General features: G+C 40.3%; 1 protein-coding gene across 7 annotated transcripts in view; it reads right to left on the bottom strand.

Moving 5' to 3' along the window:
* The window catches only part of MAPRE2 (microtubule associated protein RP/EB family member 2), a 156,835-nt gene that overhangs the window by 74,719 nt on the left and 68,875 nt on the right, over window positions 1–13,241 (bottom strand). Inside the window, exon 3 of one of the 7 annotated variants that reach the window (XM_061598315.1) lies at window positions 1,389–1,455. The exons of 4 other annotated variants lie outside the window; for them this stretch is intronic. Coding sequence is in view for 2 of the 3 variants with exons in the window: in XM_061598281.1 (XP_061454265.1) it covers window positions 5,469–5,590 (122 nt within the window). In the remaining variant the exon portion in view is untranslated. Of the gene's footprint in view, window positions 1–1,388; window positions 1,456–5,468; window positions 5,747–13,241 lie in introns of those variants that run through there. 2 more of the 7 variants (XM_061598281.1, XM_061598334.1) reach the window with 2 other exon arrangements.

The following is a 13,241-nucleotide window of genomic DNA, read 5'->3' as shown; positions in this document are numbered from 1 at the left end:
GGGTCCATAAAAAGCAGATAACAGATTATTATGCAGGAGCTGTTTCTGAATGCAAGATTAAGATCATCAGAAAGGTGTTTGGGAAAATGTATTGTTCAATTATTGGCAAATATATATAACAGAGAAATGGCATTTGCAAACCATTTTGTTAGTGCAGTAGTTTAGAAGATACACAACACAGGCAATATCTACAAAGAGTAAGTCTGAAATACTGTGCCTTCACAGATATCATTCATCTATCTATGGGCTTATTGTTGCTTTTTTTATCCTAAAATTTTTATACCAGTGTTATTTGCTACAACACTAGTAACAAAGAATGCTGACCAAGTTTCTTGAACGTTCTGAGTGCTTAACTCTTTAAGAGTTCTTAGGCTAAATTCAGAAAATTCTAAAGCCATAGTCTGAAGAAATTAGGGGAAACTCTGCAAGCATGCATGCATGAACCCTCTTCCCCCTTTTTGTGCAGCACTCCTCTCCGTTTCCTATAGTGGTAAATATTATTAATTGTGATGTCTAAATAGGTGCTTGCCACTCCAAAACAAATAAGTTTCTAATTCTGGTTTAGCGAGCACGCACTAATCATGGCTTGCCAATTCATATAACATAGCAAACATGCTAAACAGGACATGCAGAAAGAAGCCAGACCCAAGTGAAGGGCAAGAAGCATGCAACCCAGAGGTTGTAGTTGAACCTCCAAACCATCATTTGGAGCAGGGGTCATCAACTGATTTGATCCCATGTGCATGAGAAAGCACACACATACCCTACCACTTTTGCTTTTCCATAGGGTTTAGGTAAAAGTTAGACTCATTAGAATTAAAAAAAATATGCTCAGATTTGCTTGTTTTACACAGGGTCCACCCAAAACGCCATCAAATTAAAGCTTATGGACTGCACAGTAAAAAGCACAGATCAGGTGCTTGGTAGAACCATAAGCATTGGTCCAAGGCATGGATCCCCAAGTTTTTTTCACAGGAGGCCAACATCAAGAAGTCACAGAACACATCTGTGTACACAGAGGCAACTATGATTTAATGGTTGTTTTGGGGGGATTCATTCTAAATATGTTGAGGATCCACAAGAATCTGTATCATGGGTTCATGTTTCTGTACCAAAGGAGCACTGGGTCTGTGATTTTTCCACAATGGACAATGGAGATAGATGTAATTTATCATTTGACAGTGGTTGATTGGGGTGGGTGGGTGGGTAAGGAAGAGGCTCATAAAAATATGCAGAGAATCCATATTGCTGGATCCAACATGAGAGACTGAGTGTGTCTTTTCTCTTTTTGGCACTCAATTTTCTCTTACCGTCCCAATTCCTGTGGTATCCAAATTTCTTTCCCTCATTGCACTCTCCCCCCCACATACCAGATTGCTCCCCTTTACCTCCTATTCTCTTGGCCACTTTATTTCCTGTTGAGCTGCTGATCTGAGCCTTAAGAAACCCATACAGCTGAAAGAGGAAATGGAAAACAGTGTTACTCTCTCCCAGCTCCAGCTCCAGAGGGGAGAAAAAGAATACCAGCCTTACCAGCTCATGACAGTGAACAAGGGAGGGGACTCAGAAGATCTGTTGTCACCAGTGGGTCCTCAAGGGTGCCACTGTGCCCATGGACACCACTTTGGCGATCAGAGATCACCTGGATTCAGCAGATCACCTGGAATGAGCCTTAGTGCCCTTGCATGAGAAAGTAAAACAACTGCAAAATTAAGAGTCATCTCATGGTATGTTCTTAGCTACCAGGCAAAGTTCAAGGTTCTGGTTTTGGTGTACAAAGCCCTATGCAGCTTGGGACCAGAATACCTGAAATATCATCTTACCCCTTATATACCCAGTTGATCACATAGGAAGCGGATCTTTAGCGTTGTGGCACCTACTCTTTGGAATTCCCTCCCCTTAAATATTAGACAGGTGCCATCTCTGTTATCTTTTTGACATCTACTGAAGACCTTCCTCTTTCAACAAGCCTTTAAGTAGAGACCTTATCCCTGTGTTGGAATTGCTTTTTAATATGTTTTTAATTTTTTTTTTTTAAAAAAGAAGTTTTTTAAGATGTTTTATTTTAATATGTTTTTAAAGATGTTTTGTTTTATGTGTTTTAAAGACTTTTGTTTAAGATGTTTTAGAGTGCTTTCAGTGTTTTTGTTTGTTGCTTTGGGCTCTTTCTAGGGAAAAGGTCAGGATATAAATTTAATTACTACTACTACCACCACCACTGCCAATGAATAGTAGCCATGAAGGCTATGTTCAGTCTCCACTGTTGGAGGCAATATGCCTCTGAATGCTATTTGCTGGGAACTACTGGTGGGGGAGTGCTATTGCACTCAGGTTCTGCTTGCAGGCTTCCCATGGGCATCTGGTTATTCACTGTGAGACGGGAATGCTGGAGTATGTGGGCCTTTGGCCTGATCCACCAGGGTTTCTGTTTCTATCTAAACAGACTGATTCTGTAATTCAAAAAGCACGTCAGCTGCATGACCAAAACTTTTGATTATGATCCTAGATAGAATGGCTCTTTTAATTGCAAACAGATATACTATAATTGCTAGTGCTACCAATAGGTATGCACACAACACATGAATTAGATGACTGGAAACTTCATCTGAATTGATTTAAATAATTTGCCCTTTTCAGGACAATACCTTGGTTGAACCATCATTAGGCATGCCTTTATGAAAATGTCTTTTCATCAGGGTAGTTGGAGTCATTTTTGAGTATGATCTATCTGGGAGCATTCCTCACTGAACATAGTGGGACTTATTTCTATGTAGACATGCATAGGATTGTGCTGAAAATAAAGGCAAGAGTTGCATAATAGCTGTATAAACAGATTCATGCACTGATTTTTTTGGGGGGGAGTCAGCACATAAGGAATAATATAGCATAATGCTGGCTGGCATTCTGCTGTATCACAAATTGCTACTATATTTGCTCACTTTTATATAGAAGCTTGCATCTCAAGTTGATCTTGGCATACTTCACAGAACCAGACCAACTGAGGTAATGATAATTTCATGGTGGCTGCTAAGAATGTACCCTGTTGAAATTTGAACTGACTGATCTACCACTTTCAGATCCCAGTCTTCAGATTATTCATAGGTTTGGGTTTTGAAGTTTTTAATTTTGTTCAGTATTCTCCTAAATAAACAGAGAAAGACAAGTGAAAAGAGTAATAAAAAGGCCATACAGTTAGTGTGTATCAGATTAAAGAAAATTGTGCCCATCATCCAGTTTCAATTAGGGCACTAAATTATCCCCAAAATCCTTTTTGCAAGTATCAGGAAGACAGGAGAGAAAGCACAAGCCCACTGCTTTATAAACTGAATAATGTTGTGATAAAATAATCTTGCACTGGCAAATGAGGGAAGGTCAGGGTGTACATTATCAGACTCCTAAAAAGAATATATGTAATTACTCCCAAGTCATGTGCTACATTCTATCCCACATTGATCAGCAAGCCAATTCCATAGAATGTAGTGTTTGGACCATCTTGAATTAGACTTTTATGAATGAAACCCCTGTTTTTATCCTGATGGTAAAAGTCCCCACTGTAACTGGTTAAAGCAATCTTTTTTAAAAAAATCTGCAAGTATGATTAGACAATAATTTAAGCAGTCCTACATAACATGGTATTCTTTAAGTTTAACAGCTTATAATATAGAAGCTCTTTTCATCCAAGGCATTCTGATGTGATTAAAATTAAGCAGTTAGTAGTTTTTACATTTTAGGGAAAAGATATCAAGTTATGTTCATTTCTCCAATAAGAAACTGTTCAGAAGAATTAAGAAATGTGAACAGAGGAGACAAGGTCCTATCACTTAAATCTTTTTTAAAAGTAATTTTAAAAACTGTATCGAGAACTTTAGGTATCAAATTCCAATTCTACATTTCAATTTCCAACTGGCACTGTGTCTAAAAGATTTTATTTTTATTCTCTTACTAAACATGCTTTAAAGTATCTCCAAAGGCCTAAGAGGTTGGTGTGCTTTTGAAGAAGTACAGGATGAATTTGTACATTCAGAGAAATAAAGCACTTGGATTCCATAAATAATTCAACACTTCAGTCTTAAAAACATTGTTGTGGCCTTACCTATTGAAAAGGAGAGGAGGAGTCTTTAGATAGGTCAGTTTGACTGAGCTGATGGCAAACAGAGCAAACCCATCTCTGCACACTATTCACAGGCGATCCAAAACTCAGCTGAGCAAACACACACACTTCATTTTGTTCCAATTCTACATTTCACTACACACTGCAGCTTAGCCAAATATTTTTATAACGGTTTTAGGGACAGTTTCATTTCCTGCAGCTTGCTTAACCGCTTGAGCTCCCCCCCCCCTTTTTTTAAAATCAAGTATGATTCTGGGGTGGAGGAAGGGAAAGGGCAGGAAGGATATTCACTTAGAGGAGATATGCCTGGCTGTATCTCTTCTACTATTCTTACCTTTTACAGTGTATAGCACAGAAAAACCTCTCAGAACTAGCTGCACTCCTGGCTATACTGTTATACTTACTGAAGCAATGTTAATGAGCTTATCTAGAAGAACATATTGTCAGATATGTTAATGCACACACACAAAAATCCCTACTGCCAAAGGTACATGACAAGCCATTAATCAAGAAGGCTTAGAACTGTGACAATGAAAATAGCCACCATTCTCCTTCAAGCAAGAAACACAATGAAAATGTATCACACAAAAGAAAGAAAGAAAAGGAAGTAGGAAGGTCAGTGCCCTCCATAAGAAGGCATGACCCAAATGTACAAGCGAGGTGCCACATCCTTTTAGAAGCTTCTGTACAGCCCAACCTCTTCAAACCCCTAGATTTACAGGAATTTTTTTAAGTGTATTCCTGACATCCTGACTTCTACTGTCAAGCATTCCACCAATCAGGGTGTGCAATTCTTACAAAGCTCCATCAATCTGGTGGTTTAACCTGGCAGACTGCAGTTTAATCTAGAGGATTCCATTTTCCCTTCCATACACCAAGGCAGTGCACCACCACCATCACAAGACCCTGTTCTTTCTTCTCCCCCACATCCTTCCCCTTTCCTGTCCCCGAAATGTCTCCTTTGACACACACATAGACCAAGATTATACTGGTATTATTATTATAATTATAATTATACATCCTATACCAGAAGGCTTCTAACATTATCAATACGCAAAGCAAAAAGAAAAGGGGGGTGGGAAAGGAGGGAAGACGAACAAAACAGGCGGAGTATTTGCAAGATGTTTTCCATTTGGACAATGCAAAGCGCTCGTTCAAACGGCTAGACCACGCTGCAGCTTAACAGAGGAGACACACCAGATTAGGTTTAAAGCACCGCTGTTTTTGTTATGCAATACCCTGCAATCCTCCGCCTCTCCACCCGGCTCTGCTGCAGCTCCCCAAGCGTGTATGTGTGTTCGTCCACGCACACGTACGCGCACGCCCAACACATACACACACACAGAGAGAGGGTTACCTGTAGGAACGCTCTCCTCGCACTGTGTGCTTCCTGAAAGGGATGATGGTGGTGCCGTTATCCTGGATGATATCGTTGTTGTTCTCTCCATTTGGGGACAGCGCTTGGGTAGGTCCCGGCATTGGAGCGCTCCCAAAGGCAAGCAGCCCTAACCCGGGTGCCTGTGTAAAGAGAAGCTAGGGCGGGCTCGCCGTGCGCGCGTCTGCTCCTTTGCTACGGATTCTGTCCGTCTCTCTTCGCCGCCGGCCCCCCTCCCCTTTCCTCTCTGGCTGGTGACGTCAAACAGCCGGGAGCAGCACCCAGACCACGTGACATGGCTCCTCACCGTAGTAACCAGCTAACTCATCATATCTCCTCAATTCACACAGGGCTTGAACATGACCACACGGAGGCAGCCAAACAGGCGCAAGGGGCAGGCCTAACATCTGGCACGTAAAAACACCAAGCCCAGCGCCCCTCTTCCGCATCTCTTCCTCTAGATTTCCCATCAGACTCAAATTCTATAAATCCAGCTGTATATATAAAGAGCCAGCCTTTAAAAAAAATGTGTAGGGGCCGCGGGCTTCAAAAGGACAACACTAAAGCTCCTCCCCCCGTTGTTGTTTTTAAATTTACTATGCAACACAGCAATGCGGAAATCTTCCCGAATGCTTAAAACTAAATCAATTTCAAGCACACTAGTCCCACTATAAGCGACGGCTTATGGGTGTAGACAAAACATGCGACAAAATGCCTAGAAAGCCTGAGGTTTAAAATTATGGGGTCTCTCAAAAGGAGCATTTTATAATAACCACCCTCGAAGCTTGGAAAAAACACACTGCATGGGAGTTTTCAATGGTTAAAGCAAGAGGGTGGGATGGCAGCTTTCCACGAGTATATTTACATGACTATTAACCTCTTATTTCAATGATTATTTAAGAGAATTTCAGTGGAAGGGCAGCATGGCAAAATGCATTTTCCTCCCCCAAGCTAAACACAGAGCCACGCAAACACACAGCATCCCACCCCCCACAACCCCTTGCTCTCAAGCTCTTAAATTGTTTATTATTTGTCCTACATTTGCGAAGGGCAAACAAGCCCCCCAAGCGTTTTCCCCCTCAAAACCTCATAAACCATCATAATCTCTGCCTCCCCCATAATACCAAGTTATGTTTTGTCTCAAGCTGCTGAAACTAGGATCAAAATCAGTCTCTCCTGTACTAAACCGAGATGGCAGCACTGATCCAAACATCTGCAACAGGGAACCCATCCTTCTTCTAGATTAGAGTATATAGTATTATGTTCTGATCCTTGCCATTTCAAAAATTGCTTCTTCCTTCTAATACAGAATGATTTACTTTTTGCCCTTATTTATTAGTAAAAAAACCAAAACAACTGAATGAGGGTCAGCAGCTAGGTTTTTGCAATGTATTAAAGACTCTGAATTTTAATGACTGCTCCTATTCCTAGTAAACATTTTTCATCCTCCTGGCAGGAAAGGGTGTCTAAGAACTCTTGTTTCGTAGACAAATACTGTGCTGAAATCACCCTGAAAAGTTCAAATGCATTTTAACAGCCTCAGGCCATATGCTGAAACCACTGAAGACCTTCTTTCTTTTGAAAATGCATGCAGAAGGGGAAGCGGATAGAGAAGCTACTTGTGTTACCACTTTGTTAACAGATCTTTAAAACAGACATGTTAAGTATCTTTCTTTTGTTTCACTGCTCCTGACAGTATCATAGTATCAGCCAGGCTCCTTTGGTCTCCAATGTCCATGCATGACAACAGTTATCAGTTGATTAGCATATGGGGGTAAACCTTTGATCTTGGAGACCATTTTAAACATCAGGAGATGATATCCACCAGAGTCAAAAGGCTGTGGGGTAACAAAAAAGTAAAGTACCGCACTGCTATTTTCTCTCTCAAACAATGGGATACTTAATACAACTTTTACTAGTTTGCTTTTAGAAAGCAAAAGTCTTTTGTAGCTTTTTAAAAAAATATCCAGAGTGGTAGCTGTGTTAGTCTGTTGCCACAAAAAAAAAAGTCTTGTGTCACCTCAAAGACTAACACATGCCCCAAAAAGTTATAGTCTTTATGGTGCTACAAGACTCTACTGTTTATATTTTCAAAAGACAGTCTCTGTAACCCAGAATCAGGGACCTACACAGTCCTCTCCTTGTTTTCTTTTCTAGCTCTGGGTTAAATCATCATTATTAAATGTTTGTGCCCTCTTTCCTCCTCTAGGATGCACACCTTAACATGGTGAGGGGGTTTCAGAGTGTTGAAGAAGCTGAGAGAAATGCCGTCAGGAGTCTAGACCAAGAGGCTAGACTCCTAGCAGGGGCACCCAAGGCGGAATGGTCAAAGCTGAAACACCAGACTAAGATGCATTCATACTCAGAGGAAGGCAATGGTAAACCACCCCTGAATATCTCTTACCACGAAAACCCTATGAACAGAGTATCCAAAATGCAACACGAGATAGTGCTGGAAGATGAGACCCCCAGGTCAGAAGGCACTCACCGAGCTACTGGGGAAGAACAAAGGACAAGTACGTGTGACTAATGGGTCAAAGCCGAAAGGAAGGCCAGAGGCTGATGCGCACTGATGCGAAAGGAGAGTCCGGAGTTGTACAACACACACAATAGGAGCATGGAATGTGAGAAGCATGAACCAGGGAAAGTTAGAAATTGTCAAGCAAGAAATGGAACGTATGAACATTACAATACTTGGCGTGAGTGAATTAAAATGAACGGAAATGAGACATTTTCAATCAGGCTACTACAAAATATTTTATGCAGGAAATGAGAAATTAAGAAAAAAAGGGGTTGCTTTAATAGTAAGAAATGATGTAGCAAAAACAATTAAGACCTATAATGCAAGCTCTGAGCGAGTGATATCAATGAGATTTAATGGGAAACCTATTAACATAGCCATCATCCAACAAGATGTGCTGATAATCATGGGGGACTGAAATGCAAAAGTAGGGAACAGAAAAGAACTAGGAATTGTGGGGAAATGGGGCTTAGGAGATAGAAATTAAGCAGAAGAAAGACTTATAGAATTCTGTGAAGCCAATAATTTGTTTCTCGCAAGCACATTTTTTGAACAACTGAAAAGACGACTGTACACGTGGACATCACCAAATGGTCAATATAGGAATCAAATTGATTATACAATTGGTAGCAGAAGATGGAGAAGCTCTATACTTTCTGCAAAAACAAGACCAGAAGCAGACTGTAGTACAGATCATGAACTGGTAATATCGAAAATCAGAGTAAAGCTAAAGAACAACAACAAAGTAATCATGGTGCCAAAATACAATTTAAATAACATCCCAGAAGAATATAAAGATCAAATAAGGAACAGATTTGAGGCTTTAAACTTAGTCGACAGAGAACCAGAAGAATTATGAAGTCAGAGACATTATCAGGGAAGAATGCAAAAAGACAATACCTCCACTTAAAAAGAGAGAAAGACCTCAGTGGATGATTGAAGAAACTCTTAAAATGGTTAAAGAGAGAAGGAAAGCAAAAGCAGAAGAGATAGAAACAAGGTTGGAACCCTAAATGCAACAATACAGTGACTAGTGTGTAGGGACAAAGAGAAGTATTAAAATGGTTATTGTCTAGAAATAGAAGAGGACAACAAAGCGAAGAACAAGAGTCCTATTCCAAAAGGTTAGAGAACTGAAAGGGAAATTTAAACCAGGGGTACGGATATTGAATAATCAACAGGGGAACACACTGACTGACCGAGATGAAATAAAAGGAAGATGGAAGAAATACACTGAAGAACTCTATAAAAGAGATGCAAAGATGACAGATTCTTCATGATGAAGAACCAGAAATTTTAGAATGTGAGGTGAAAATGGAAATGGATTGCCTTCAAGTCAATTCTGACTTATGGCGACCCTATGAATAGGGTTTTCATGGTAAGTGGTATTCAGAGGGGGTTTACCGTTGCCTTCCCCTGAGGCTGAGAGGCAGTGACCGGCTCAAGAACACCCAGTGAGCTTCATGGTTGTGTGGGGATTCGAACCCTGGTCTCCCAGGTCATAGTCCAACACCTTAACCACTACACCAAATGGTGAAAGCTGCTCTTAAATTACTTGGAAGAAACAAATCACCAGCAACAGATGACATACCAATAGAGTTGCTACAAGCTACTGACACTGAATCTGTCCAAATTTTGACAAAAAATTGTCAACAAATATGGAAAACTAAACAATGGCCCACACACTGGAAGCTTTCAATATACATCCCAATTCCAAAGAAAGGGCTATTGCCTTAATATGCCATGCAAGTAAAGTAATGCTCAAGATTCTACAACAAAGGCTCTTATCATATATGGAGCAATAAATGCCAGACTGGATTTAGAAAGTGAAGAGGCACCAGAGATCATATCACAAACATACGTTGGATAATGGAACAGACCAAGGAATTTCAGAAGAAAATCACCCTGTGCTTTATAGATTACAGCAAAGCCTCTGACTGTGTAGATCAGCCTTTCCTAACCAGTGTGCCTCCAGATGTTGTTGGACCACAACTCCCATCAGCCTCAGCCAGCATTGCCAATGGTCAGGAAAGATGGGAGTTGTGGTCCAACAACATCTGGAGGCACACTGGTAGGGAAAGGCTGGTGTAGTTCATGAAAAACGATGGAATGCTTTAAAAGAAATGGGGGTGCCACAGCATCTGATTGTCCTGATGTGTAACCTATACTCTGGACAAGAGGCTACTCTAAGGACAGAATATGGAGAAACTGATTGGTTCCCCAGCGTAAAAGATGTGAGATGGGTGTATTTTATCACCCTACTTGTTTAATCTATACGCAGAACATGTCATACAGAAAGCAGGATTGGACCAAGATGAAGGAGTTGTGAAAACTGGAGGGAGAAATATCAATAATTTAAGATATGCAGACAATACCATACTACTAGCAGAAACCAGTAATGATTTGAAATGAATGCTGATGAAAGTTAAAGAGGAAAGCACAAAAGCAGGACTACAGCTGAACATCAAAAAGACTAAAGTAATGAAAACAGAAGATTTATGTAACTCTAAAATTGACAACGAGGACATTGAACTTGTCAACGATTATCAATACCTTGGCACAGTCATTAACCAAAATGGAGACAATAGTCAAGAAATCAGAAGAAGGCTAGGACTCGGGAGGGCTGCTGTGAGAGAACTAGAAAAGATCCTCAAATGCAAAGATGTATCACTGAACACCAAAGTCAAGATCATTCACACCATGGTATTCCCTATCTCTGTGTATGGATGTGAAAGCTGGACAGTGAAAAAGGCGGATAAGAGAAAAATCAACTCATTTGAAATGTGTTGGAGGAGCCCTTTGTGCATATCATGGACTGCGAAAAAGAGAAATAATTGGGTGTTAGAAGAAATTAAACCAGAACTATCACTAGAAGCTAAAATGATGAAACTGAGGTTATCGTACTTTGGACACATAATGAGACAACAGGATTCACTAGAAAAGACAATAATGCTGGGGAAAACAGAAGGCAGTAGAAAAAGAGGAAGGCCAAACAAGAGATGGATTGATTCCATTAAGGAAGCCACAGACCTGAACTTACAAGATCTGAACAGGGTGGTTTAAACAGATGCTATTGGAGGTCACTGATTTATAGGGTCACCATAAGTCATAATAGACTTGAAGGCACATAACACCAACAACATGTCCTCTTTCTGTTCGGTATTATAAAAATAACAGAGAGAAATAGGAACTAATTTGGTTGGTCCTATTTCTTAGCAGAGATATAAAAAATACAAGCAGCAGAATGAGAATAAACCAGCCCCACCTTTATCTATATAAACAACAACAGACACAATCGTTTAGGTAAAAGAAAAGAATGTTTGCTTACGACCTCATATGTTAGGAACATAGGCTCTAGCTGAAAAGAAAAAAAAATAGGAGTCTCAGTTCATTTTAGTGGTTTAGTATTGATGCTCTCAGAGAGAGCATCTGTGCCATGTAGCCTCTCTCAATGGTGGATGGATCAGCAATGGAGAATATTCAAAAAGAGAAGCACTTTGGGAAGTTATCCTCACCCCTGCAGTTTGGTTCCACATCAGAGCCACCATGCACTCTAGCTACCCTGTAGCTAAGGAAACACACACACATACAGTATGCTGTGCTTGTTCTGTTATACTGAATCTCTGTATGAAGGCAATAACTATACTGCTGAAACAGCCTTTATTTCAGCTTTACTATATTTATTTATTTATTAATTATTTAATTTATATCCTGCCTTTGCTCCCGGCAGGAGCCCAGAGCGGCAATATGATGACTATATGATGGCATTCTGTAAGGGCTTAATTTGAGCAACATTCTACCAAACCCTATACAAGCCCATACATACTCCAAATGGGCTTTCAATGCCTTTCAGAACTGAGTCCTGGAATATATAAAGTAACAGAAGGAGATGGGCCTCCAAGATTGAGAAGTATAACTTTCTCACCACTGAGTGATCACATCTTGCCTTCACTTACCATGGATTAGAGAAAAGATCCAGTTAGAGACCATAGCTTAAGTCCTTGCAGTTCTTTCAAAAAATTAGGTACCACATTCCAAATCTGCACTGGCAGCTTACATAGCAAAATGGTGTCAAAAGGACAACAAATATCAAGCCTGCAGAAAAACGATTTTAGTTCACAAGCTTCTCCTTTTATCCTTTTTTCACAAGCCTTCACCATGCACAATGGAACTACTATGAAGTCAAAGGAAAACATCACATCCTTCCATCCAGTAAGGCTACAGTGAAAAAGTTAATGCCTTGGACGGATTGCCAAGTTAGTAAAGAGGAAAACTTAGTTTGACTCTGTTCAACACTAACTAGGAGGCTCTAGACAAGTCCCTGGGCCTGACATTCCTATCTTATACACAATCAAGAGGCAAATGCTCTGAGTTCCTTTGAGGAAGAGCAAGAGACAAATAGAATTCCTTCTCAGCCTTGATATAGATGACCTGCTATTACTTTTTATCAGTCAACCTATGGATATGTAATGCTTGCTCAGCATACCAGCCTCTTCCATTCTGCATACAGAAGACAACATAACCCACAGCTCTCATAGCAAGATGTGAGACCATGGGGGTTCATAACAGCTTGGGCCAAAATCCTGGAGACTTCAGGAATATAAATGTAACCATCACAGATATAGGTCAGGCACAGAAGGAAGGCCCAGATTCCCATTACTTGGGTAGACCCTGTGAGATGATTCAAAATACCCTTCATTAGGTGCCAAGTACTACCCCCATGTCAGTGGTACAGCAATCAGAGTACTGAATTTCCAATATGTGACCTGCAGTAGTGCTCTAATTCTCAGTCTAACCTACCTTACTGTGTTGTTAAAAGAATAAATATCAGAAGTATTAATGCAGAATGTTTACATTTACCTTCTCTCCCCACTGCCCCCCAAGATATATTTCCAATGAATAATAGGCCACCTCAGATCATATAATGGGAGAGTAGATAGATGAATAGAAGCAGTATGGGAAAACAATTATAGACTTCATCCATGGGGTAGAATAAAAATAAGACATTTGAGAGGATAGGAAGTTTAAACTTTAGACCTAATAATGTCTTTTATAAAAGCACACAGAGTGTGCACATCTTAAATCTGTAGGCGTAGAATTGGTGCACCATCTATTACAAGCATACCCCGCTTAAAGTAGCTTCACTTAAAGTAGCCTCGCTATAAAGTACATGCTCCATACTGCACCATACCCCGCTTAAAGTAAGCGTGCTTCGCAATAACGGACACTTTTTT

Source organism: Rhineura floridana, chromosome 1 (genome assembly GCF_030035675.1).
Source record: "Rhineura floridana isolate rRhiFlo1 chromosome 1, rRhiFlo1.hap2, whole genome shotgun sequence".
Taxonomy (NCBI): Eukaryota; Metazoa; Chordata; class Lepidosauria; order Squamata; family Rhineuridae; genus Rhineura; species Rhineura floridana.
This window is presented reverse-complemented; position numbering and strand designations above follow the sequence as displayed.